This window comes from Platalea leucorodia (genome assembly GCF_965183815.1).
Source record: "Platalea leucorodia genome assembly, chromosome: 4".
Taxonomy (NCBI): Eukaryota; Metazoa; Chordata; class Aves; order Pelecaniformes; family Threskiornithidae; genus Platalea; species Platalea leucorodia.
The window spans coordinates 1,957,697-1,983,440 of record NC_138826.1 but is presented as its reverse complement, the minus strand read 5'-3'; the positions used below and the strand labels follow the sequence as shown (position 1 = coordinate 1,983,440).

The window sequence follows — 25,744 nt, the reverse complement described above, 5'->3', positions numbered from 1 at the left end:
CCCCGGCTTTTAAATCCCCCCAGGGACGGGGACTCAGCCCCTGCCCTGGGCAGCCTGCGCCAGGGCCTGACAGCCCTTTGGGGAAGAAGTTTTTCCCCATACCCACCCCAACCCTGCCCTGGCGCAGCTTGAGGCCGTTCCCTCTCGTCCCATCGCTTGTTCCTGGGGAGCAGAGACCGACCCCCCCGGCTCCAGCCTCCTTTCAGGCCGTTGCAGAGAGCGACGAGGGCTCCCCTCAGCCTCCTCTTCTCCAGGCTGAGCCCCCCCAGCTCCCCCAGCCGCTCCTCCCCAGCCTTGTGCTCCAGCCCCTGCCCCAGCCTCGCTGCCCTGCTCTGGCCACGCTCCAGCCCCTCCATGGCCGCCTTGGGGTGCGGGGCCCAGCGCTGAGCACAGCATTCGAGGGGCGGCCTCACCAGTGCCCAGCGCAGGGGAAGCGCCCGCAGCTGGTGCGGGTAAGGGAACACCAGCCTCACTAATAAAACGCCTTCGTTACTGAATACACGTATATTATCTTTAGATTTATGTTCGTGAATCTGCATGGTATTTCTCGGTGGCACGGAAGGCTGCGCAGGGGAAGGGAGGCGGCGTCCACAAATCACAGCCTGCAAAATAACCTCCCCTCAGAGGGCTGGCCATCAACCAGCCGGAGCGGAGCCGAACGGCGACTCGCTTCTCGCCGCGGCCTGCGCGGGCCGCCGCCCTCCCGCCCGGCCGGGGGCTGACCCTTCCCGCCCCAAGATGGCGGCCGCCTCCCCGCCGGGCCCGGGCCGCCGCGACGCATGCGCGGGGGTTGCGGCCCTGTGGCGCCTGCGCGGGCCCGCCCCCACGTGACCCGGTGGCTCTCCCCCTTCCTGCGGCGGCGGCGGCCCGGCCATGGCGGCGGGGGAGGTGGCGGCGGCGGCCTCCGCCGAGCAGTTCCAGCAGCTGCTGCAGCAGAAGGACAGGTGAGGCGGGGCGGCGGCGGGGGCCGGGAGGCTGGGGGAGCGGGGCCCGCCGCCGGAGAGGCCCCGCGGCGGGGGCGGCCTGGCTGGAAGGACTGGCCCGGCCGCCTTCCTGCGGCCCCGCTCCCCGAGAGAGCGTGGGCTTCCCGGCGAGGCGCTGCAGCGGCTCCCGAAGCGTCAGGCCCTGCGGGAAAAGGGCGCTCGTGGGTTCCTCTCGGTCTCCCCCAAAACCTGGCCCCGCGGAAGGCCGGTGTCCGCTGAGGGGAGCGGGCCCGGTGCTGCCTCAGGGCTGAATGAAACCTGCGCGGGAAATTAAAAATAAAAAAAAAGGCAAACCCACATAGATTGAGGAAAGACTTCAGGTTCGTTTTTTGACAGGCTGTTGTTTAAGCACGCGTTTCCTCAGGCACAGCTTACCGGGAGAGCTCGGGCGTTCAGGTGGGGAGGACGGCTGCAGCTGCCGGGCCTTCTGTGGGGCGGGCGGGGAGGCAAGATTGGGCAGAACGGCACTTTCATACAAACTAGGGATTTTTTTTTTCCTTGAACCATAAGGTGTCAACAGAACAAACAATTACTGTGCGATGTTTTCAATGAAACAGCAGCATTAGGTTGTTTCTCAATATACAGTGCGAAACTGAGTTGTTTATCTCTCATGCAACAGGGCTGGTTCCTCATTAATTGGTTTTATGCTCTAATAGCGAGTAACAGGGCTCTTTCCGTTGGTATCCCTCAGCATGGACCACTGATTCTCTGTAGCTACTGGGCAGTGGCTCTTGGTCTGGTATTGGAAGTCTTGGGCGCTGATCGTTTGGGGGAAAACTGCACGTTTCACTTTGGCAGGAAAGTCTCAGCAACTATTGCTGCAGTTAAAGATGAGCAGGCACTCAAGGGCCTTACTGAAGAAAGACAGGTTTGGCTATGAGCTTTGCTTCTTTGTCTTGTTGAATCAAAGGTGTAGTGACTACTATTATATCTTTTAATCCACTAGATGAGTATGTATTTAACTAGGTCTTGTAAGGCACATTAAAATAAGGTGCTGCGTCAAAAACATTTTCATGTCATTTAACTGCTGCGTTAGTAAGCAGCCTTCAAATGAACAAGGAGAAAAGACTGATTGAATGAGTGGTTCAAAAAGGATGATGAAACTACTAGCATCAGATTCTTAAAGACAGCGTAAGGAAACATGGAAAAGTTTTGATTATGGGAAGAAGAAACTAGATTCTTCAAAACTTGCTGTGTGACTTTCAGTTTCCTTTTCTGGAATTATTCTTCAACTGAGTTGTTGTGTGGGGGCATCCCAGAGGAAAGGCACACTCACACTCACTGAGACATGTTGAAAGGAAAATGGCTTCAGGAACAAATGCAAGATTTTGAAGTTATTTTCAGCAAAACCCTCAGTAATTCTCTCATTCCCTTTTTCCACAGAACATGATTCAGTTTTGTTTTTAATGGACTTGATTATTTTATGACTTTTTTTTTTTTTTTGGTCCTAAGATGAATTGATAGCACTGATAACTCTTTTCCTCTGCTTCATTTCAAAATATTTGGCTTAGGTTTTTACTACTAAGAAACCAAACAAACCTGCACTCCCAGAGCATAACAAATCCCTCAAATTATAGATTGTTTGTTTGGTTTGGTTTTTTTTTAATTATTTTCTTGTTTCTGGATGGTGGTAGAACTTTAAAGATATACATTGGCTGACTTAAAGTACTTTCTATATTTAGATTATCAAGTGTATTTGAAAACTAATGGTGTAAAAAGAAAAGTAGTTTTAAACATTCACTTAATAAAGTGGGAGAGGAGAAAGTTTCTTCAAGAAAGTATTTTTCTCTTGAAAGATAATGCTTAAGACAAAAAATGTGCTGCATTTTGAGGCTAGGCCTAATGCTGTTTCACTGATAATTTTTTTTTCCAAATGGACTGCCTGATTTTTCCAAACTAAGAGAATTACTACTAATCAGCTGCAACTGCCAGCATTTTATGTTGACACTTAATTTCATAGGAGTTCTTGTTTCAGAAAATTATTTTTTCTGACATCAAGTTATTAGTAACCTTAGTGTTATGGAATAAGCATAAATTTCAAGGTTTAGTTTTTTTGAAAATGCATCTAGATTTTACGGTTGCAAAAGATGAACTGAGCCAATGTCTTCAAAATTATTGAACCACTTCTATTATTGCTCTGTAATCTATTGTTTTACTTAGACTATGTTTTTGGAAAATCACCTTATAAAACCAAGTAACTTGGGCTGCCTGTTAGAAAGATTATAAATAGTTACAAAATACTTGTATCTTGGCCCAAAAGGAGGGTGATCTATAGAGTAACTATTTTCTGGATATCCCTATCAGAGAACGTCTTGCTATTTTGGTTCTACAGTCAATAGACTCTTTGTTTTAAAGGTATACTTTGTGAGTCTGTCTCAATCGATTTTTTTTTTTTTTTTTTTTTTAAAATACACTATAGAAACAAGACTTTGGGCTTTTTGTTTCTGCACAGAAAACGTGTGATATGTCCTTCTGATATTTCTTCTGCTACTAAAGTTTTAAAAAAGTTATATTAAAGAAAGTTAATTTTATTTTTGGGCCCTCAGCTTTTCCTCCAAAATGTGAAATATGAAGTGATACAGGAAGAGAAACTTTGGGACTCGTCATAAGCTTTTTGTTACAATCCTCTTTTATAGACAATAGTAGAATTTTTTAGAAATACCTTGGTTGAATGTAAGAAATACCTTGTTTAGAATCATTTATGTGCTTCATTTTGCTAACTCTCTGTTTTCTTCCTTTCTTAATGTTTTGAATTACTCTTGCTGTTTTTCAAGTTTAATTTCAAGTACTCAGATACCAAGAGGGCAGTCTAATTGCAAAATTAGACTTGTTCTGTGAATGAATTTGTCAAAAATACCCCCACCAAAACCCTTGGTGCAAATTAATTTAAGTATGTTCTTCATGGAGATAAAAATTAAGTGCATTGCGTCTGTATGTTGGTAAGGAAAGAATAGGCTCTGATGGAGTCAGGAGTAAATAACCATGTGATTATTCCTCCTGTACTTGCCGTGAGCTGACATGCATGTGATCAGATGTGTCCCGCTATGCATACTAAATGAAACTGAGCACTTGTGAAGTGCTTCTTGGTAGCAGGGGAAGAGTATGCGCTCCTGTGTTCAGTTAATGGAAGGAAGGTGCATCAAGTTATTTATGAGTGCTTTGGCCTCATGCGTAGCCACTATACTTTTATGTTCTCTGTTCTCCTTTCTTCCGCTATTTGTTTTTAGCCAGTGGAAGTATTCTCTTGTCCTACTTGTAGTCTAATAGATGTAAAAATTATTTTTTTAAGTGTACAGGCATTGTGCAGTTGCAATGACAGCTTGACAACTTCATTCTCTGTAATTGTAAAAGCTGTAGTAGATCTAAGTAGATTAGACTGTCTTGTCATAAAACTTGATTTAAAAAGTTTTTTGTTCATCCTTGATTCGTTTTTAACAACTTCTCTGAGCTCTTAACAGCGTCAGTAAACAGTGCATACGTTAAGAATGATATTGGAGGAGGTCTCAAAATTGGTATTTCAAATGAAGGATGTGATGAACAAATACAGGAAAACCAGTCCGGGAGCAAAGCTCTTGATAATTCTCTGCATCAGAGCTTGGTCTGTCTTCTGAAATATTGAACTGCTGCTGCTTTTTTCATTTTGAAATTTTCTGTCTGTTGTGACTGGGTATTCTCATACATATAAATTACCCGCCCTGTCTCCCAACCTACCTAATTATTTTCACCTCATTACTTTGTGGCAAAAAATGTTGGTTGCAGCATGGGGACAGCGCTTCCAAGTGCTTGCCCCCGCTGGCTCAAAAGTCTTAATTAAAATGTGTCTGTATGAGCTGACAGCTGTGGTAATGTTGGGAAGACCTACTGGCTGTGAGGGCAGATAGAGCTCCTGCAGGAGCTACCTGTGCTATAATCTGCTTCTCCTTTTGCTCTGTAGCGAGCGCCACGAAGAGCATTGCTATAAAAGTTTACGTGCTGAAACAGAGTTTTGCAGTTAAGGTTTTACTCTGACCAGTGAGATACGGTCTCGGGTTTCTCAAGAAGTCCATATCAAATCCCATGTATAAGTAGAGAGTAAATCACTGAACTGGGCCTTTACTGGGGTTTAAATGCTAGTGTCAGTTGCGAGCAGTGAAATCAGTTTGAAGAAGCGTACAGCTGTTTTGTTGTAATTGAAGAGAGACTGTTTGCCTCTGGGATCATTGCTGTTGGTGACTCGTATACGAGAGTGTCGGAAGAATCTATACAGATGACAGCCCTGGAGAAGGTGTCTTGAACTGTTCTTGAGTTCAGGTCTAAATTTGCAAGGCTGGCACTTGCAGAAAAATAGAACTGCCTTGTTCCGTAATTTCAGTTGTAAACTCTGCCAGTTTTAATCAGCTCTCAAAGCAGAACCATGCTCTGACTGATGGCATGATGGGAAAAAAAAAAAAAAGGCTATCCTGTTGTATTTCTACCAAAATTTTCTAGAATTGATTTGGAAAATCAAGTTTATGAACTTCTATCCAAGTTTATGAACTTATAAACTTCTGCGTCTGAATTGAGCTTAGTGCTGTATTGAGTATGCGGTCAGATAACGCAGCTTGTGTTCCAATATGAATGTCATGCTGCCTGCATAGCTATTAAAATTTATACTGAAGTTCCATTATTTAGTAATAAAAGACACTAAGTAGCTTCTGTGGTATGGTTGTGTTGATTTCTATATCTCTTTCTAAGTAGATTAAAAGTAGTACATTGTGTCTTGTATTCTTTATCTCCTATTATCTAGTGGTTTTGGCTTCAGGAAACCTGGAAAACAACTGAAAATTAGATGCAAATATCTTGTCACTGTTGTCATCAAAGCGTGTTTGTTTAAGCTGATGAGCACTGCCTCGTGGTACCCAGTTCGATGGGATTTCCATTCCCACATGTGACTTCTCATCCTTAAATGCTGTGTACAATCAATACCAAACATTCAAGGAAACCTTATCGAAGCTGGAAGAGGAATAAGAAGTTGAAGCTAATAAAAGCAGAAAATAACATTTCAGCCTAAGAATACTGTATTTTTAGAAAAGTCCCAGTAGACTTGAAAAGTTACTACCTTATTTCCTGGGTAAGTAGTAAAGAGGCAGTAGCGGCACTGAGAGGAGAAGAGCAATGGTGCAGCCTCTAGCGTGGTGCTGCTGAGCTGTGGAGCTCCCAGAGCTTCCCAAGATAGCCAGCTTGCCTGGGAAGAGATGTGGGATGCCCGGGTGCGATTCTGAGTGCTTGGCCTACAGGCGCTTCAACATCTGCGTCCTGTAGCGTATGACTTCAGCGTTAGTGTTTCTGCTTGTTCTTCCTGTCTGGCGTTCGTATGGAATGATCTTTTACTATCAAAATACAGGATGATGTTTTTCTGTGTATTGCGTTACCTTAACAGTGCTGGTTGGGTTTTGGAATGTTTCCTGAAAAAGCATGGAAGTCCTCCTCTGTGCAAGTCATAGAAAACGTTCCTGGTTTTGCTTGTTTGATTTTCTTTTTTCTTCAGGAAGATGGTGTGTGGGTGGTGGGTTTTTTGTTTATTTGTTTTTTGTTTGTTTGTGGGTTTTTTGGCATGGCATATCAAATGATTATATTGCATGATTCTTTTTTAAAGAAATGCTGTTACTTTTTTTTTTTTTAATAGGTCCCTTGTAGTTGTCCACTTCTGGGCACCATGGGCTCCCCAGTGCGCTCAAATGAATGAGGTTATGGCGGCACTAGCAAAGGAACACACGCAGGTTACGTTTGTGAAGGTAAGTCAGGCAGTTGAGCCTGTTTTAAACAGAGGAGAGCCATTATTACAAGGTATGAGTAATGTGTTACAAAATATGGGTAAAGTTGTTTTTGAAGTTCCTTTATGGCTTCATGTTTAAATATGAGTTGAACATGTGCAAGAGGTGCATCAGAAATCTGTGGGATGAAAGTTCTAAGTTCATCTTCCCAAACGTGATATTGCAAGTTTAAGTAACACCTTCATTTTATCGTGCTGTTTAAAGAAAAAAAAAAACGAAAAATCAGTCTACTAAGATACAACGATGGCTTTTTTTCACTAGCTACTCCATCTAACAAATAGGCTTTTAAATTTCTCTGTGCCTGCAGTGTCTCTGTCCTTCAGTTCTGTCGATAGCCATATTTTTAAAGCATGATTTTTATCCCTGGATTTGAGATTAATTTGGCAACACTGTTCTTTTCAAGTGTGCTGGAGATTTCATTTGTTCCTGTGATGTTATTGGTTAGCTAAATAGATCTCAGAACTTATAGAGATTTTCTGTCTGATACTAAAGATGAACAGTAATCTCCACGAAGTTTAAAGGAAGATAAATTTAAGTCTGTGCAACACTGTCACTCTGAGATGACAGTCGTATAGTGCTGGGTGGTATAAACACAAATGAGATGCTATATTTTTGTGAGATCGTCTGCACATCCTAGTAAGAGAACCAGTGTGGAGGGAAAAATGAATGCACTTCATCAACATGCTGTTCGTTTTAAAACAACTTTCTCTTGTTAATGAGACACTTCTGTGATTATGAGGGCAGGGAGTAATGGAGCAGCCAGCTGTGTGTGAGTATTTTAATTTGATTTCTTACAGCCTTTAGGTTTTGTGGGTTTTTTAATGATTACTCTCTCAGTTGGTATTTCTCTCTATAAAACAGAAGGACAGAACTATTCTAATGATAATATTTTATGACTTAGAGCTTCAAAAGACTGATTTTCAACAGTTTGAAAATTCAAGATGCTTAAATTTATAGACTTGCTATAGCTTTTAGTAGGCCCAAGAAAGTTTGAAAACTTCCAGTTGCATCTTTATTATTCATATTTGTCTATTATTTATTTATAATCCTTATTATTCAGCTGTAATTTCTTTTTTAATAAGAAGGTTCCAAAGTGATCAAGTGTTGCAAAACTGAGATAATGGCACCTCCTTCCCCCCCACCCTCCTCCTCTCAATGTTACTGGCATACTTATTTAGAGAAAATAAGCTACTGCAAGATTTGGGTGACTTTTCTTGATACTTTTTTTTTTGTGGGAGGCTCCTCATGGGGTATGTATTTGATTTTGTAAGTTCTTTGTGGGATTTTGGTCTGTATTCCAGAATAGCCAGTCTGCCTTTTAATTGGCAAGAACCTGTTAAGCCATCAGATGGTTACAGATGACTGACCAAGAGTAGTGTACTACCTTGCAAATCATAACCAGTTACGTTCTAGAACAGAGTTAAGTAATAATGAAACGAACTTCAAAGCTGTCAGTAAATCTTGAAGTCTTTCTAAATGCAATTTCTCATTTTATTTATAGCCTAACTCTAAGATCCTTGGCTTTAGTTATATCCTAACTCTAAGATCCTTGGCTTGGTTAAAATGAAAGCGTGTCTCTATCCAGAAATAGTTAGAAACAATGTTTTGGAAAGTTGTACCAATAAGAGCAAGTTACTGAAATATGAAATTAAATCTGTTCTGTATGTGTGAACCTCGCCAGAGTGGAACATAAGTATCCGACTAGGTAGGAAATTTTACTGGAAAAGAAAATTAATATTACAGGTAGAAGTCATTTAATCATTGGCCACTTGAAAGAGAATAGAGCATTCATTTACAGAAATAGAGGTGAAGCTTGGACTCTCAGTTTTGACTTACTCCGCTGGCTTGCTTCTGTATTTAGTGAGTTCGTTAAGAGCCTATATAGTTGGCACAAGTCAGAGCATGCTGTAATACCAAAATATTCAGAGCTTCACTACGTTTCGGTTAATAGTGAGAACAATCACGGTATTTTCTAAAATACGTAAGGATGGACAGGGTGGGCAGAGGCAAACTGTTAAGTAGCTCTCTTGATGCTTGTTCATACACTGTATGGTTTGTGGCATAAGGATTTGAAAGGCTTTTTCTTCTCTGCACTGGATTGCAGGTTTCTGTTTGAAACATTTAGATCTATTACCGCTTTTTTAACTATTAACTCTGCAGTTGTTACAGAGCTGCTGTCTTAAACAACCTTGTACTAGATCTTCTGTCACTCAAGTAAGCTTTTAGCCTATGCACAGAAAATCCCAGATTTGAGTTAATTAAAGATATATTTTCTTGGAAAATGACTACATTATGTAATTTCAAGGCGTGCATTTGAATGCTGAATAAAATTGGAACCAATAATCTCAACAAGCTTGCCACTCAATACTCAGTAGCCTTGCAGGAGTTAAAAATAAAATTTAGTAGACATCAATAGCTTATTGAAGAAACACTCCTTTTTTCTTCATAATTTGCAGAAGGCTGCAAATGTCAGTCATGATGTACTGCCCCTTGAAATTAGTCAATAGAGCAAACAGCAAGAATTGCTGTGGGCAGAAAATAAGCACTGTAATCATGACATAACTGGGGTCAATGATTTATGGATTTCAATATAGTAGTAGCTGCATATGATTGAAAATTTACTAGGTCACTAGTGCACCAAAAATTTTATTCGCAGCCTCCAGGCATCTTTTGAAATGTGCAACAAAATAAAAACCTCTGAACCTGTTTTGACACTGTGTAGGCTCAGTGGATGACACGCCAGCCCAGCGAGTCTCATTTAAATGCAAATGTGTCACAAACTTCTGCATCAAATCCTTTTAAAATGTATAAAATGCCTAGAAGAACATTCTAGACAGGATTGACATCCACAGTCAAACTTTAAAGAAGATTATGAAAGTAATCTTTTTCTGTTGTTTTTTTTTTTGTTTTTTTAGCTGGAAGCTGAAGCTGTGCCTGAAGTATCTGAAAAATATGGAATTAGTTCTGTTCCAACGTTCTTATTCTTTAAGGTAAGAGAAAATGGATTTAAGAGAAAATGGATTCCATGCGGACTCTTAATATGTATACTTTTCTAATGCTACTACCAGAAGAGCAGAACCTTAAAAACTTTCTCAGTGAAGAAACACTTATGTATCTGATTTAAGTCTATCCAGTGGAACCTGAAAAAGTAGATAGAAATGATTATTACACTTTATATGTAATATTTCAGAGCTTCCTTAATTACTTTGGGATTCTTACATAGTTTTTATTTTAGTTGTCATACCTCGTATTGGGTCAAAAAATTTTCAGTAGTGTTTCCTTGTCTAGCTATAGTTCTACAACATGGCAAAAACCCAAGTAAATAATCTTTTGGTAGAAAGGACCAGTCTGTTTGGGTCACATTTGCCTGTGATAATAGAATCAAAATATTTTCTTTAATTAAAGTTCTCCTGATAGCAAATTCGCTAGCATTAACAGTAGCCAGCCAACAGAATGGTATGAGTCTTGGAACTACAGACTGGCTAAAAGATCAATACACTAATCCACCCTGCATCTGAAAATCTATACTTTATATAGTGGTTTTACTATTTTTTTTATTACAGTACAAATTCTGAATTTAATCTTTTAACATGAGCCTGTGTTTTGGTTTCCTTAGAATTCTCAGAAAGTTGACAGATTAGACGGTGCGCATGCCCCAGAGCTGACCAAAAAAGTGCAGCGCCACGCGTCCAGCAGTTCCGTTTCTGCTGGCACTAACGACAGTGCAAAAGAAGATCTTAATGTGCGTCTAAAGAAGCTCATCAACGCTGCCCCTTGCATGCTGTTTATGAAAGGGTCTCCAAAAGAACCCCGCTGTGGTAAGGGCTTTCTGAAGTTCGTGTTCAGTGTGACAGCACTTGCTTTGGGCTAGTTGTCAGATTTACTCAAGTTTTGGGGAGATACGTCCCATCAGTGACTTGTACACCTAAAAGCATTAATGAAATTGTTTTCATGTTGCTTGTATGCGGCTAGAGAATTGCTATTTCCTTAGTTAAATTTTGGAAATGGAATCACAGAGATTAGGGGCTTTCTAAAGAATATGTGATATGCAGTGCTGTCCTTGAACTAGGACACTTTCCCAGAGGTAGCTCAGTGTCTATTGATGACATATTTTGTGCATCAAGTTACACATGTTGAAAATGTAAAGTAGTCTGAAGAGAATGTTTCAATTCAAGGAATAACAAGAATTGACTAACATCCGGGATTACTGTTGACATTTAGAAAAAGAAAATAAAACTATCCTAGCTGGTAAAATTGACAGACCAGTAGCATGTGTTTCTGCTACAGTGGAAATGCCTTTTCTTAAACCTGGTTCTCTTAACGCTTGCTCGCTGTTCAGAGTGCTTGGTTCCTAGCTAACTTGAAGTGTTGATCTCTATGGGAAGCACATGAATAAATGTTAAAACCCAACATTTTTAAGTACTATGAAGCTGCCATCCTTCTGCTCATGCGGTCTCAGGCCGTCTGTGGTGAACTGCAGGAGGTGAACGGTGGAGTAATGCTGGTGTAGGATGGAGACCGCTTGACCAAACAGCACTCTTGGCAGCTCTTGTTTGGTTATGGCTCCCTCCTGGTCCCGCGTAGCTCCGGGGGCCTAGTGATGGCAATTAACAGCACAGCACTTTCCAGGTTGCCTCCTTTGAGTGTGATCCTTGCCTGCCTTTGTTGAAGTTTATCTTCCATTGTCAGCCTGCTTCTAACCCACCAGTCTTTTTCTACTGATAACTTAGAGAAGTCAACATTTAGCTGCTGGTTTCTGTGCTGTTGTTTTCATATACATTTGTTCCTTAAGGCCCGTATTCAATCCTGAAAAAGCAAGGAGCAAAATGCAGCGCAGAAAAACAACAATTCCTCACCTCCAGAGCTTCACTTGGAATGGGAAGACTGAAAAGGTCTTATTCTGGGAATGTTGGCAATCAGATATAATTACAAAATTCTAAAACTGAGGGGAGGAAAAGGCAACGGGGAAGAAAGTTGCATTGACTTCTTTTACCTCCTTTCTCTCCCCAAATTGGTCTAGAGATGAAATGTTGCAACTTCTACAGTTACTTCTCTGCAGTAGCTGACACTGAGATGACTAAGATTGGATTCCTTTGATTAGCAAACGTGTATCCTGTGGGGCAGATCACATCAACTACATTGCTGGGCCAAAGGGGTGAAGGAATTGTGAAACACAAGAGGAGAATAAGAAAAGAATTGGCAATAGGTAGCTCCTTACAGCCAAGCTCCCAAAGAAGGGCCTGTGGCATATATTTACAGAGTGAATAAAGAGATGATAACTGCTCAGAAAGCTAAATTGTCATGCAAAACCTCAGTTATTTGTGCTTAAAACCAAATAATAATGAAAATACCTCTTTTGTCCATCTGTGCATGAATTACAGTAGCATGCGCAGGCTTGAAAGATTCCTCGTAAATGTTTCTATGTCATGGCAGAGATGCATGTGAACTAAATGTGTTTAAAACACTTTGAGGAGGGAAATGAGGACTCATGGAACTGTTCTTTTTGCCCCCCTTCTGGTAAGGGCTCAGCGGGTGCAGCCCAGAGGCAGAGCAGTGCTTCTCGTGGCTGGTCAGGAGTCCACGAGCGCTTGGTTCGAGCTGTTGGCGCGGCGTGGCGATTTATGGATGCTATATTCACACACATAACTGCCAAACGCCCTTGTGGTGTGCGTGCACTGCTAACGGTGCAGCCGTGGAAGATCTCACCAGGGTTTTAAGTATTAAATGCAGTTAAGAGTTTCAAGTGCAGACATCCCCATGTAGCTGCTTCTTGTGCTTTCTGTTGGAGTGTGTCCAGGAAGCTTCCAAAGGGCACAGTGGAGAACTATGTAAAGGAAAATGGATGAAATAGTGTAAAAGGACCTAAAAGAAACTGATTTTACATGTTCTGTCCGTTTATCTTAATCTGGAAGGATTCAAATTGTAGTATCACCATGGGCTGTTAAAAGGGGGGAAAGGGAAGGATAACGGTACAAAACGCATTGATTTGATGAAGTGAGAATAATGCAGATTTGTGGTATGTGACTTGCCAAACAGCCCCTGCTATTTTACATTGTATCTGTGAAAGCATTCGATTACGGAGAGCTATTTATGTCATTCTATGTAGTTGCAGTTATTGAAATTGAGGATTGAATCCATAGAGTAAATCCATAGAGTCTTTCCATTAACTTCAGGTAGTTTTGGGTCAGGACCAGCGCTTGACAAATGTGGGAGCCGAGCAGAGCGGTAGCGGGGGCGAAGCTGCTGGGTGGGCCTGTCTGGGTTGAATTACAGCGAGAAGCTTTGGGCTGATGGAGTAGGGGCAGGAAAGGAGGGGAGTCTGTCAAGCGCTGTTAATTGGAGGGAGTTTAGTATAGTGCACGCTGCCCTTTTCGAGAGGGAAGGCTTAGACATAAAAGTCATGAAACAATATTTGATAGAGAAGTAGTGGTTAAAGCATGTCAAGCACGCCTGTCACTCTGGGCCATGCTTATGGCCTGTGTGCAGCTTTTCTTATTGCCTCAGCCCTCCATACCTACGGGTACTTACAGCTGCTTTTAAAATATTTGCATGCCATTTTACAATCTGCTTTTTCAGATGTTGCTCTAAAAGGGTTATAGAAATGAGTGGAAGTGCAAGATCCTGTATGTACTGGGGCTTCCCATGCTGCTTAGGGCTTCTACTATGTTGACGTCTGCACGCTACGTTTCTCCTTCTTTTTCCCTTTTTAATTTCAAGGCTGCTGTTTCATTTCAGTGCACTAATAGGTCCCAGAATCATTTCAGTAGAAATAGTTTCAGAAATAACCACAGATTTCAGAACTTTCACGGTCATTGTGCTGTTGTGTTAGCTTGGGACTCTAGCAGTTTGTGCATAGGCATTTGCTCCTATGAAGAGCTGATGAAGTTCTGTTTATGTATAGATAATTCTGTATTTGTGTTATGCATCAATACGGTTGTAGGTGTGTGAAAGTGACGTATCGTCATAGGAATTTATAGATAATTTTGTAGGAATGGAGATTTTGGCTTATTCTGAAGTAGATTCATGAAGTCTACCTGTATGTAATAGAGCACTGCTCTGATGAGCTCCTAATATTTATGAGTACCTTTGGGGCGTCTACAGTTTGGGTTATTCGGGTATATGTGCTTTTACGTTGAACTGCGTTGGCTGCTAATGCGGCACTGCTGTCAGTGAACCTGCCGTGCTGGCGCTGCGAGCTGTTCGGCGGGTGCGTGGCAAGCTCTAAGAGCAGAGCCTGGTGCTTGCCGTGTCCGTGGTGAGCGCAAAGGTGTTGTGCGGGCAGGGGCGAGTCCCCTCGGATCTGCTTGTGTGCCCGGGCTCTCCGTTCGCCCGAGTCAGCCTCTGGGTCAGCGTGGTCAGTTGGGGGCACAGGCACGCCGGTTCTCCTTGGGATTTCTGTGGCTGCTCAGTAGAGAGCTGGCTTTTTAACGGGCATCGAGCAGAACGCTGGGCAGATTTTAAAGTTCTGTAGAGAAAAGACCCTTTACTGTTTCCTCATGGGTTTGAATTTTTGATGGGAGAGAATTGTGAGGCTATTTAAAAAAAACCCCACAAACTAAAAAAAGACCTTGAGGCATCAAGGTTAAGGATAGTTTGATACTTCATCATAAACTCAATACGGAAAGCAACTTAAGAGTATAACACAGATTCATTTGCATGTCTTAATATGATAAAATAGATATTTCTTCAAGCTTTCAGTTCTTGCAGTTGATCCCTGGTACCCCATGAAAAGTGCACAGGAGGTACTTACCTAAATAGAGGTATGTATTAAATTGGAAGTATTGAAATGTAGTGCAACCCACGAAATCATCTGAACTTACAGCTCTTAATTTTGCAGTTAAATACCGTGCCTGCTGTGATAGTTTCTGGCAGTAGTTGGGAGATGTTAGTAAGTTGGGTCCATTAAACTTCCTAGAATAGACCAAGTCTTTTTCAAGGTGAAGGTAGTTCAACATTTTGCCAAAGATGAGATGGATCTGTTATAACAGTAGTGGGAATAATAAAAATAGAATTAAATAAAAGGAGCCATGCTTGTTTAAAGATGAAGATATTTTTGAATTGTATCTATTTTGAGAGAAATTATAGACTTGCATTTGAGTCTTTAGTGCAGCTGGCAAGTAGAGGGAACCCTATCCAGCAGTGTATTCTGGGACCTCGTAGTTTGTAATTTCTTCATGGGAAAAGCCAGCTAAGCATCGTGCAAAGTAAGGTTTGTCCCCTCGGCTGGGTGTTTACTGGCAGTTGTATGTGGTTGCTACGTACGTTGTATTATTTCAGCGAATTCCTTTGGACTGTGGTAGTATTTGTGTATTTGCTTCATCAATACTGTAATTTAGGGTGTTTTTATTGGTGTAGAATTTGGAGTGGCATTTGTGAACATCTAGATAACCACTTAAAACATTTTGTTAGCAGTTTAATTATTCCGTGTAATGCATGTATGGCATTTCTTCAGAAATTCAACCTAAATCTTTTGTTATGAAAGTAAAGCTGTTCTGGCACTTTATCCCTAAGCATAACATTTCCAGACTGCTACCATAACCCTTCAAAATGAAACACAACCAATCAATCTTTCCAGTTTGCATGTAATTGCCTACAGCTAAAATAAAGCTTCCCCCCCCCCCCCCCCCCCCCCAGTTCCTTACAGTAGAAATGAGTTAATATATTGGCGATGGAATAACCATCAGCAATCAGCCTTTAGCTGTTTACTAATGAACTCCCAGATGTATGAAAAATTTCAGAATCTGTGTTTTACTTCAGGCTGTACATGAACTTAGCACTTCAGTTGTAGAAAGAAAAGCAACTTAGATGCTGTACATATAAATACTGCTACTTCATATCTCAATAAATTGCAGATCGTGAAAACTGCAGAAAGCTGAAGTAAAAATCCATATTTCAAAAACTAATAGGTGGTCTTGCAAGCTGAAATCAAAGGTTATTCTTCTATGGCACTTTGATTCTTTTTCCCATTTAAAGCTTCTTTATTTTTTTATTCCTTTATTAAAGCCTTTAAGCATTGTGTCTTTTTTTTTTTAATATTTGTATAGAGGTTTTCATTTGTCTGCACAGCATTTGTTGGAATTCTGTGAGGGAATTGGTAGGATTGCAAGGGCATTTGAATCCAAAACAGAATGAGTTGGCAAAGATATAAAACACACATTATTATCACATTGATTTATAGACAAATTCTCATGGATCCTTTCTGCGAACCATACGATAGTGTTGTCTAGGAGGCATCTGCTTCCTTAGAAGGGCTGTGCATGCACACGACAGTGGCAGGTCTTGAAGTACTTTAGGATGAAGACCACCTGTTGGAAATGAAGCAAAATTCCAAAGTCTTTCAGTGTGTTGCAATGTACTTAGTGCTTTTTCCTGATCAGCATAATTTTCATAGCAGAGCAAATAGGTTGTGGAGGAACAGTGGAGTTGCAAATCAAGACTTGATCATCAGTCCTAACGATCAAGTCAGGCTTCCTTGTGTTGTAAGGTACAGCAGACCTCTCCTCCTCTGTTTTCTTACGGAGTAAGTATCTGCGAGACACTGTGAAACATCCAGTAGGCTGATGTCTTCTCTGGAGGGCTGTTTGTGCTGCTGTGCCAGTGGAAGCATTAAGTGGATGAAGACGGCTTTGAACATCAGTCTAAGGTTTCCTTTGAGGTTACCCCGTGAAGAATGGACTTGTTGACATAAAGGGTGCAGCCTAGGTGTGGGTGGTGTGCATGTGTGTGGTTTGTTTTTTAAAGTGATTTTGAAGAGTTTCTGGAGACACTAATGATTTAAAAACCAATTTATCTCCTCTTAAAAAAAAAAATTTAATGAGAATGGTGAATTTAAAATAGAGTAGAAGTGTTTGAAAGTGAAATTTTGTGTGGGTTTCCCTCTAGTATAAGCTGATTTACGTGATTATAGACTGTAAATTTTATAATATTAAAATTTTCGTACATAAAACTTTTTACAAATAATGTGACAATTTTCTCAGGAAAAAGATGCTTACTACAGAAGGGGGAAACTTTTCTTCTCAGGTTGGCCACATCATAAACTTACAAAATCTGGATGTTTACGCTGTAATGTGCAGTGCTTAATACCCTGCTGAGAGTGTGTTGTCAGAGTAGGACATAATGGAGATCTGTCATAAAGGAAAACAAAACATGGTATGAAAGTGTCACAAGGGTAGTAAAATAGTATTAAGTACTCATGTGAACATAGAGTTTAAAAAAATAAAAAGAAATCTGCCTTTTACCATGAAGTAGGAAAGGACATGCTCTTAAAGCAAGAGTAGTAGAAAACACTATAAAAGCCAAGTATCAAAGTTAAACTAGTGACACAGTAGTGGGTTTAAACCCTGGTTCCCACTTTGTGTGTCAACTTCATCCACATTTGATGTAGGAGAAGTTCAGTAGTAGCTGGAGGAAGGAACGACAGGGGTAGAGAAAGTGCATTTAACTTTGCTTTAATTGTATGTTGGAACAACAGAGATGCTTACATGCAGGTTACTTACTGTGTAGCACTCTATTTAGAGAAGCACCAGACTTACCAAGCTGTCCGTGTACTTTGATTTTGTAATCCCAGTAATAAATGGTTTTTGCCCCTTTATAATATTTGGGGATATTGATAGAGCAAAGAATAACACACTAGAGCTGTTTTGAACTTACCATCTAGAAGAATTGAATTTTTTAAATGAATAAGGTTTAGTACAGGCATGGGAACGCTTTGTTTAAAATTATATGTAATTCCTCTTTTTGTGTTTGCAGGTTTCAGCAAACAAATGGTGGAGATACTGAACAAACACGGTATTTCATTTAGCAGTTTCGATATTTTTTCTGATGAAGAAGTTCGTCAGGGGCTGAAAACATATTCTAATTGGCCAACTTACCCGCAGCTGTATGTAGCTGGAGAGCTTATAGGTGGACTTGATATCGTCAAGGTTAGAAACTGAGAAATTCTTAATCTTGTTAGTTGTCAGAAGCATGTTTTTCTTGCTTTTTACATATGATTTTACTTCTCCCCAATCTCCCTAGGAACTTGAGGCATCTGGAGAACTGGACACAGTCTGTCCGAAGGCACAGAAGTTGGAGGACAGGTGTGATACATTATGTCATTATTTTAAGGGTGTCTATTTTTGAAGTTTCCTGTATGTTTGTTTACATAGGGGGAACCTCTGTATAAATTCCTGTTCTTTGACTTTATCAGAAGTGCATCAAGATTTTCTTTAATTACAGAACTCCTGCAGTGGTTTAATATGTTCTGTTTTCTATACAATAAGCATCACTTAATATAAAGCTATACTGTTATATATGTATTAAGCTATACTGTTCCAATAGGCTTTACTTATTATATTTGTAGCTTGTTAATTTTTAATTAGAGCAGGAATATATAGATTCCTTCTTATCTCTTTTTTAAGAATTTATTCTTTAAAGATAACTGGGAAAATCATCTTTTAAACATCAGTAGCTTTTGTTAGCTTCATTTGGCATAGACTTCATAACTCTGATGTCACTGGAGAAAGTACCTAGGCTCGTCTCCTCATTTTTCTTGATCACTTGTGTCCTTCAGTTCCTGTTTCCTTTCACCTTGGCAACATGAATATATGCTGCAGCAGTAGGAAGTGTGTTGCTTCTTCAATCAGATGTAATATCTAGAAACCAATTTAGCCTCCTTTAACCTTCCCATTTGAAGATTTGCTCTTGTTTGAAATTCTGACATGCCCCAGGCAGTCGAGCTCCAGATACCTGACAAGTCATTCTGTTTGAGAACTTGCTAGTAGATGTGGCTTTTTTTTCCTAGTTTTTATGTGAGTAGTGCCATTAAGACATGCAAAGGGGGGCTGGTTTACCAAGAAGGTGGCCTGTACCTCAAAGGCAAATATGTTAGCGTAGATTCCCTCTTGCTGTCTGAGGATGGTAAGAGCAAGTTTTACAGTGCTCTAGATGTGACTGGTTCTGGTTCTTTTGCCTTCTCAGCGCAGTGGAGAAATAACTTAATGCAAGCCATTTCGATATGGTGTAAAGTATACTTACTTTTACAGTTGTGTGTTTATTAATTCCTTTTTAATTTGTTCGATGGCTGAGGTTTACCTTTTGTTACTCTAGTAGGGTAACTTGTAAATTGTTTCACCAAGGCCACAAAAACCAATCACTACCATTTGCAGTTTGAGATTAAATTATAGGTAAAGATGAGATCGTCTCAGTATGGCCTTTTAAAAACTTATTTTACAAATTTCCTTTAGTTCCTTCCTTCCTTTTTGCAAACTTGCATAAGCTGCAGCTTTATTGAATTTATACATAGCTTTTTGCTTTGCTTAATCTTTTTGGGGAAAGAAGGTAATGGGAAATGTCCTCTGCTTACCTAATGTGTTTTAATAAATTAAAATTGTTGGTATAGCTAAATGTCTCCCTAAAGGAGCAGCATCAGCATCTTTTGAACAGGTGTGTGAAGTTTTTATCAATTTTATCACATTTGATGTAGAAGTGGCCTGAAGGCAAACTGGCTCAAAATTCACCCAAGTCACAAGGAGCTTCTTGCTGCCTAGTGTGTTCTTCATCTTTAAAGTAGGTGTCTGTTTCTTGGGTTAACACATGACATTTAGCTGAGGTCTGCCTTTTGTTTTCTGGTGACAGCTGGGGAGTTGTTCTTCCATGGCACGGATGAGTTTTTCTTTGTTGCTAACCTCGTGCTTAACTTCTGAGCAACTGACATCTCTTTCAAACTATATTCACTCTGTCGGTCACTTGGAAGAAACACCCGATGAGGTAGTTATTCAAACATGTTAAGGCTTAATAAACTGAAGGAATATCAGTAGTAGAATCTATTTAATGCTAAATTATGTTCCTTTACTCAATGTTTGATCTCTTCCCGTCAGTTAACCGCGTCTTCTTCACTTGAAAGTACCCTTGAGAAAGGACTCTGGAAATCAGCTTGGTTTCATGAAACAGATCTGGCAGCTGGGGAACCAGCTCAGATTACCGTAGCTCACCCTTGCCGTAGCTGTTAGTCTTGCTGTTGCTTTTTGACCTAGAGACAACTTCGTTGGAAAAACTGTTTTGAGGTTTACATGTGCAAAGGCTGTAGGTCACCAACAAAACTTCATTTAGTTTTATTTTGCAAAGACCCTGGATTCTCCAGTCTGGAATCTTTTTGCGTTGTGCGAGTCATGCAAAGCGACCTTTTACAGAAAATGATCACCTGTTATGCATGTTATAGAGCGTGCTTTGCCCTTAGCAGGAAACTGTTGGACAGGAGGCTTTGCCTGCTTTTTCCATCAGTTGTGACAGAAGGGCTTTCCTAAAAGGAGAGGGAAGGAAGGGGAGCGTCGGAGGGTTGTGCGGGTAGACCAGAAGTGGGCAGGGCCCAATGGGGCAAAACAGACCTATTCTTGAATTTCAGTCGTGGTTAGTCCGTAAGTCCGTAGATCTTATGACTGATGGACAATAGGTATGGCTCTTACTCTGCAAAAGACATTCTCACATGGAGAATGAGAAATGATAAGTATTACATTCGGTATGGGAAAAAGCAGTGTGTCACTAAGTATAGACACTGTATTTAAAGTATCCTAAAATGATGTGTCTCCTTAAAGTTATTGCTGCCGGATACTTAAAGGTCAATCTAGAAAAGTAAATTGTTGCTCTAGAAGTATCAGGATGGTTCAAATTAATTCACTAGAGTTACTGTAAGCAATTTAAATGGAGTTGGTTATAATAAAGCTTTAAATGCATTTGGTAAAGCTGTAAGTTGCTATCTTTCCACTTTTGCATTTTGTTTTCCTGTTGAAACAAAGCTTGGGGTAATAACCGAGTTGTTTTATGTCTTTCTTTTTCATGCCTTCTGTAGGCTTAAAATCTTGATAAACAAAGCTCCTGTGATGCTTTTTATGAAGGGAAGCAAACAGGTAAGATTAAGTGTTGCAGAATATATTACATTTAAACAGTTTTTTAAACAGCGACAATTACCTTTTTTTCCTTCCTTAATGAAAATGAATGGTGCTGGGTTGTTAAGTTATTTGTCTTTTTATTCGGTGCTTCCATAAGCCGTAGAAGAGCAGTCCCTGTTTTACCTGATGGATATATTTTGCTAAAATGCTGATAGCTGTGTTACAGTAAAATCAGGGAATTTGATGCCCTGCAGTGACGTCTGTCAATTGATCTACAATTCAGGAATGAATGGAAGAACTACGCATGTCCTTTTGGTCTTGGTTATTGATTGTCTTTGCAGATAATGGATTTTCTTCTGATGTTCTGAGCGCTGGCCCCGATGGCTATCCTCCTTGAGGCGTACACTTTGAGTGTTGCTTAAAACTTTATCTCTTGGACGCATGTTTCTTGAAATTTCCCTCTGTTGACCTAATTGGATTGGTGTCCTGTCCTTTTTAATTTCTCTGACTTTATTACGCTTTCACAACTGCATTTAAAAAAAAAGCTGCTGGATGTTTTTAAGGCTAAAGTATAATGCCACATACCATAAACGATCCACCCTTTTTCCACTCTTCCCCCCCGTGCATGGAATGGTCTGTGCCTGGTGTCTTCAAGCTGCACTTAATTATCTTGCTCACTGAAATAAAGATAGTGACTGAAGACAGACAACTGCTAACAGTTAGGATTAAAATAATAACAAATGACTAAACCAAAAGGTCAGTCTGTTGCTTTGTGTTGCATACTCAAAAGTAACCAGGGGATAAACTATTCCCTTTTGAACAGCAAGGCACCGCAATTCTTCCTGTCAAAATTATTTGAACGGCACCTAACTCAGCCTTTTCATTGGAGTGGTGTACCCTAAACAATAATTGTAGTCAGTGATTGCATGTTATGAGAGTTGTTTATACTTTTTTCTTTTTTTTTTAAGGGATAGAGAGGTAGGGGACTGAGCTTGTTCCTGTGACTTGTCTTTCCATTTCATTTTGTCATTTATTCCCTGAGCCCTCTCTGTGTATTAACAACAGATACTTTTAAGAGTGTTATAGGCTGTTTTTCTAAGCCGGTTCATAGCCACTGGAACCCTGTGGGATACGCTGACTCACTGAAGCAGTGGTGATGAGCTACTTGGGCTTAGGTCTTCTAAACAGATGCGCTTCTGTCTCCTTTAAAACCTGTGTCTTGCCTACAGAAAGTAAGAGTTGGGGCAGGTTGCTGAACACGTTTTGATTTCACTTGAGCTACCGGTGGAGTGAAATCACCAGTAAGAAGGGACAGTCTGGAAATATTCAATGTCTAAAAAATGATGGGTGCTCTATGTCCTTATACTGTCAATATAAAGAGTTTGCAATAGATACTTTCAATTATTAATTTCATTTGGGAGTTGCTGTACATGCAACCTATTTATCAGGTGACCATAGGTTACTACTCTCCAAAATGGTAAGTAAAGGGTAGCAGATGTCTCAAAATAAACACATCTTATTTTACAAATGCATATAAGGCATTTATACCCCTCCTACTTATAGCTTTGGCTTCTTGAATGTTCAGAAAATAATCAAGCCTAACTAGTTTTCAAGATAGTATTGCCAAACCTGGAAAACAGATTCACCTTGTATCATTTCACACCACAACTGAGGAAAGTGTTTAATATTATCTATGTTTTCATTTATTTCAGCAGAGTATATAAAGAAAGAGACATTCAGTACTGTTTAAAGCTCAAAGAGTATAAAGAAGAATGAAAAAGGGATTAGCAGTATTATTAGCAGTAAGGTCATCACTAGCAATAAATTGGTAGTAGCTTTAGTACAGCTTGAGGACTTGGAATTTTGTGGATTAAATATAGCAGATATACGTCTTAACATATGTGTGTTTTGCATTTTAGGTGGCAAAATGTGGATTCAGCAAGCAAATTATAGAAATCATAAATAATACTGGGTACGTAAGTGGGCTTTTTTGATTGAATTTGTGAAGCCAGTTCTGTTTTAAAAACTACATTTTAAAAATAAAGAGTTTGGAAAATATTAGTGGAATACTTCCCCAAGCATCATTTTCTTTAAGAGTAGTTTAAAGTATCTTTACATAAAAGCCCATAATGTAAATCACTACTGCAGTCATTCGATACGAAGTCAAATGTGGTGTCTCGGATATTACGCTGCTTGGGCACTACTGCATAGTGATTGTCTTGCTCGGATTGAGGAGTTTATTGTGAACAGTGATTTTTTTTCTTTTTTTTGCTCTGATTGTTGACATGAAAGAAATCCTTCCACTGCGATAAGCAGCTTGTCTTAGAGAGGTCCCTCTTGATCTGTTTCCTCAATCTTGGAGCCTCTCATGTTAGCTAGCCTCAGTTTTCCTCTTCAAAGCAGTTCTTTCTGTAGTGAGAGTGAGTAGTATCGTCTTCCCTTGAATAAACTCCTGTTTCATTTGTACTGCTAGTTAGAGGTTAAGCAGTTGTCTTGATTACTAGATGTTAGAATGGGCTTTTTGAGATAATAGACAACTATATATCAATATACAACTCAGAAATAAGTAGCAGTTACTGAAATCATTCTTTCTTGTTACTGGCTATAGTCCACTGGCAGGAATCTACATACTTGCTGGTATGGAAGAGTGCCAGTTCTTAGAATACTAGGAATTGCATACCAAAACCTATACGTGAATCAACCAGAAATCAAATTTGACAGGCATTTTATTTTTGTGTTTTTATGCAAGTAGTATATGAAGATGGTGAAATAGCTGCAGCTGGTTGATCCGTTAATAAAAACCTCCAAAGTATGTGTGTCTTTTTTTTTCTTTTTTTTTTTTTTTTTTTTTCAGCTAATAGTGAATGAAATTACTTTTGAACACATTTTGGCTAATTAAACCCTAAGCTACACAGCTTAATTTTTTGTGTCTTATGCTGTCATCTGTGCGTTGTAAGGAGTTTCCCATGAAACTAGACATTTTTTACATTACAATTCTTGGTGCACAAGGCATTGACTTTTTTTCCTCCTATTACCTGTTAATTCTGAGTGGTTTGGAAGCTAGCTTGTAAACTTACCCATTTTGAATTTTTGACGGTTTTACATTGCAAAACTCCACAGTAGATTATTTTGTTTTTTTTTTTTTTCTTTTTTCCTAGTGTTGATTATGAGACATTTGACATACTGGAAGATGAAGAGGTAACTAAGCTTCTCCGTCATTGAGGATTTCATTGTTGCTTTTGCTGAAGTTGAAGTTTACATTTATGATTATTTTCCTTAGGTGCGGCAAGGATTAAAAACCTATTCAAACTGGCCAACGTATCCTCAGTTATATGTGAAAGGTGAACTTGTCGGAGGACTGGATATCGTTAAGGTAGGAATGGGAGAATCTTGTTTGGGATGTAAATTGGCCGTTTGTTTAAAACTGTAGAAATGTTTTCTGCCCATAACATACAGCAATTCCGGTGTAGTGGCTCTGGATCTTGAAACCGAATGACTTGGTTGCTTTTACTGTGACTTCTATTAGCTCAACGTACAGCTGAAAGGAGCTCTCAATCTCTAGCATTCTCATATGCCAAGATTTAGCAGTGAAATGTATTTTCTTGACAGCAGTCAGTTACTGTTACTGTAAAGACCATTTTTACCCCGTGGGTGCATTTTTACAGGTTTCTCTTCCTAGTTTTACTTCGGACTGCTTTTCTCAAATAAGGTGGGCGAGACATTTTTTCCTAGCAAACAGTCTCATTCCTGGAAGAAAGTCAGGTTTATTGTAGTTGTTTGAACAGACCCTGAAGCAACAAAAATAGATCTGCATCTCTTACTGTGGTTTTTGATTTTTGTAACAGAGCAGGCACAGTGTTCTAAACCCCAAATACTCTTGAGCCCGTTCTTGTCTGAATGTTTTATAGCCAGTTCCTCAGACATTGTAACTCCTGGGAAGACACAATCAATAAATCTCATTTAGTTCTAAAAATAGTGGTATTACTTAAATTATATAGATTAATTTTATTTATTTAACAAGTGTGTGGGTTATTTCAGTGATCACTAAGTATAGTCTCGGGCATTGCGGAGATGCTGCAAAATACTTCTCTCGCTGGTATTTAAATGTAATTTGTCTGTTTGCATTGTTGGACTGTATTCAGTTCGCACAGGCTGACTTGTACGGGGAGATGAATGCTGTCGATATTTTAAAATGCATTCTGTAATACAGCGTAATATGTAATATCATAATAAAATTGAGACAGTTGTTTCTCTTGACATGTGGGAAAAGAATATACACTCCACAACATGTTGTTTTAAAACTATTTCCTGGTGTTATCTAGCTCTTTAGTAAGTTAACAGCCTTATAATTTGAATTGAAATCATCAAGATAATATGGGCAAGCACCTCTTATTTGGAACTTTTACAGATCTCTGGCTGTCTTGTTTGTTTTAATGGGTGGTAGTAATAAAATCTATCAATGGATGGTCATTTTTTCATTTTGTGGGAGGCATTTTGGGTGTTGTAAAATTTTGTGTATGCCTAAAATATAGCTTGAATTCCATCTAGAAGGAGATATACCAGGGGGTGTACCTGGCAAAGCTGATGACAAGCAATTCTTTTGAAGGTGTATTTTTTTCCACTAAATAAACTTCCTCTCTTGCTGAGTAGACACAAAATAGAATCTAAATACAACGTTATGAACTTCAGTGTCTTGGCCAAGGGGGACCTCTAGTGGGTCATCTCGTGCATTCCCTGACTGGCCGCTGAATCGATTTCCTCGGCCGTAAACTCCCGCTTGAAATCTTCTTAGCATAATCACAGACTGTGCATGGAGAATAATTGCTGTATGTATTTCTTTACAGGAACTAAAAGAAAGTGGTGAATTGTTGCCTATTCTGAAGGGCGAAAATTAATGGAAAAGGACATCACTGGGAACAGAAATACTTTGAACAATTATTCATTTATAGATTATATTGGAGCAATACACAACTTAGCCTTGTGGAACCGATCAGGAGTAAAGACAGCTTATGTACTCTAGGTATTTCACAGGACCATGCTACATATGAAAATGTTTCCATTGATGATACGAAAGTGTCAAGATCTTCAAATTCAATTAAAATAT

At 39.8% G+C, this 25,744-nt stretch overlaps 1 protein-coding gene across 3 annotated transcripts; it reads left to right on the top strand.

The window, feature by feature from the left end:
* The first annotated feature begins 842 nt into the window (after nt 1-842).
* On the top strand, nt 843-25,744 carry GLRX3 (glutaredoxin 3). Of its 3 annotated transcripts, XM_082311327.1 has the most exons (12): nt 867-944; nt 5,749-6,072; nt 6,628-6,736; nt 9,691-9,765; nt 10,392-10,593; nt 17,525-17,697; nt 17,792-17,853; nt 20,601-20,658; nt 22,560-22,612; nt 23,799-23,838; nt 23,921-24,013; nt 25,485-25,744. In XM_082311327.1, exons 3-12 carry the CDS (start codon nt 6,680-6,682, stop codon nt 25,533-25,535), a joined length of 864 nt encoding a protein of 287 aa, XP_082167453.1. In that variant the 5' UTR covers nt 867-944; nt 5,749-6,072; nt 6,628-6,679; the 3' UTR covers nt 25,536-25,744. The 3 variants fall into 3 exon arrangements, 2 of the variants coding, with proteins under 2 accessions (XP_082167452.1, XP_082167453.1); XM_082311326.1 differs by lacking the exon at nt 5,749-6,072 and having other exon boundaries at nt 843-944; XR_014228130.1 differs by lacking the exons at nt 5,749-6,072; nt 23,799-23,838 and having other exon boundaries at nt 843-944.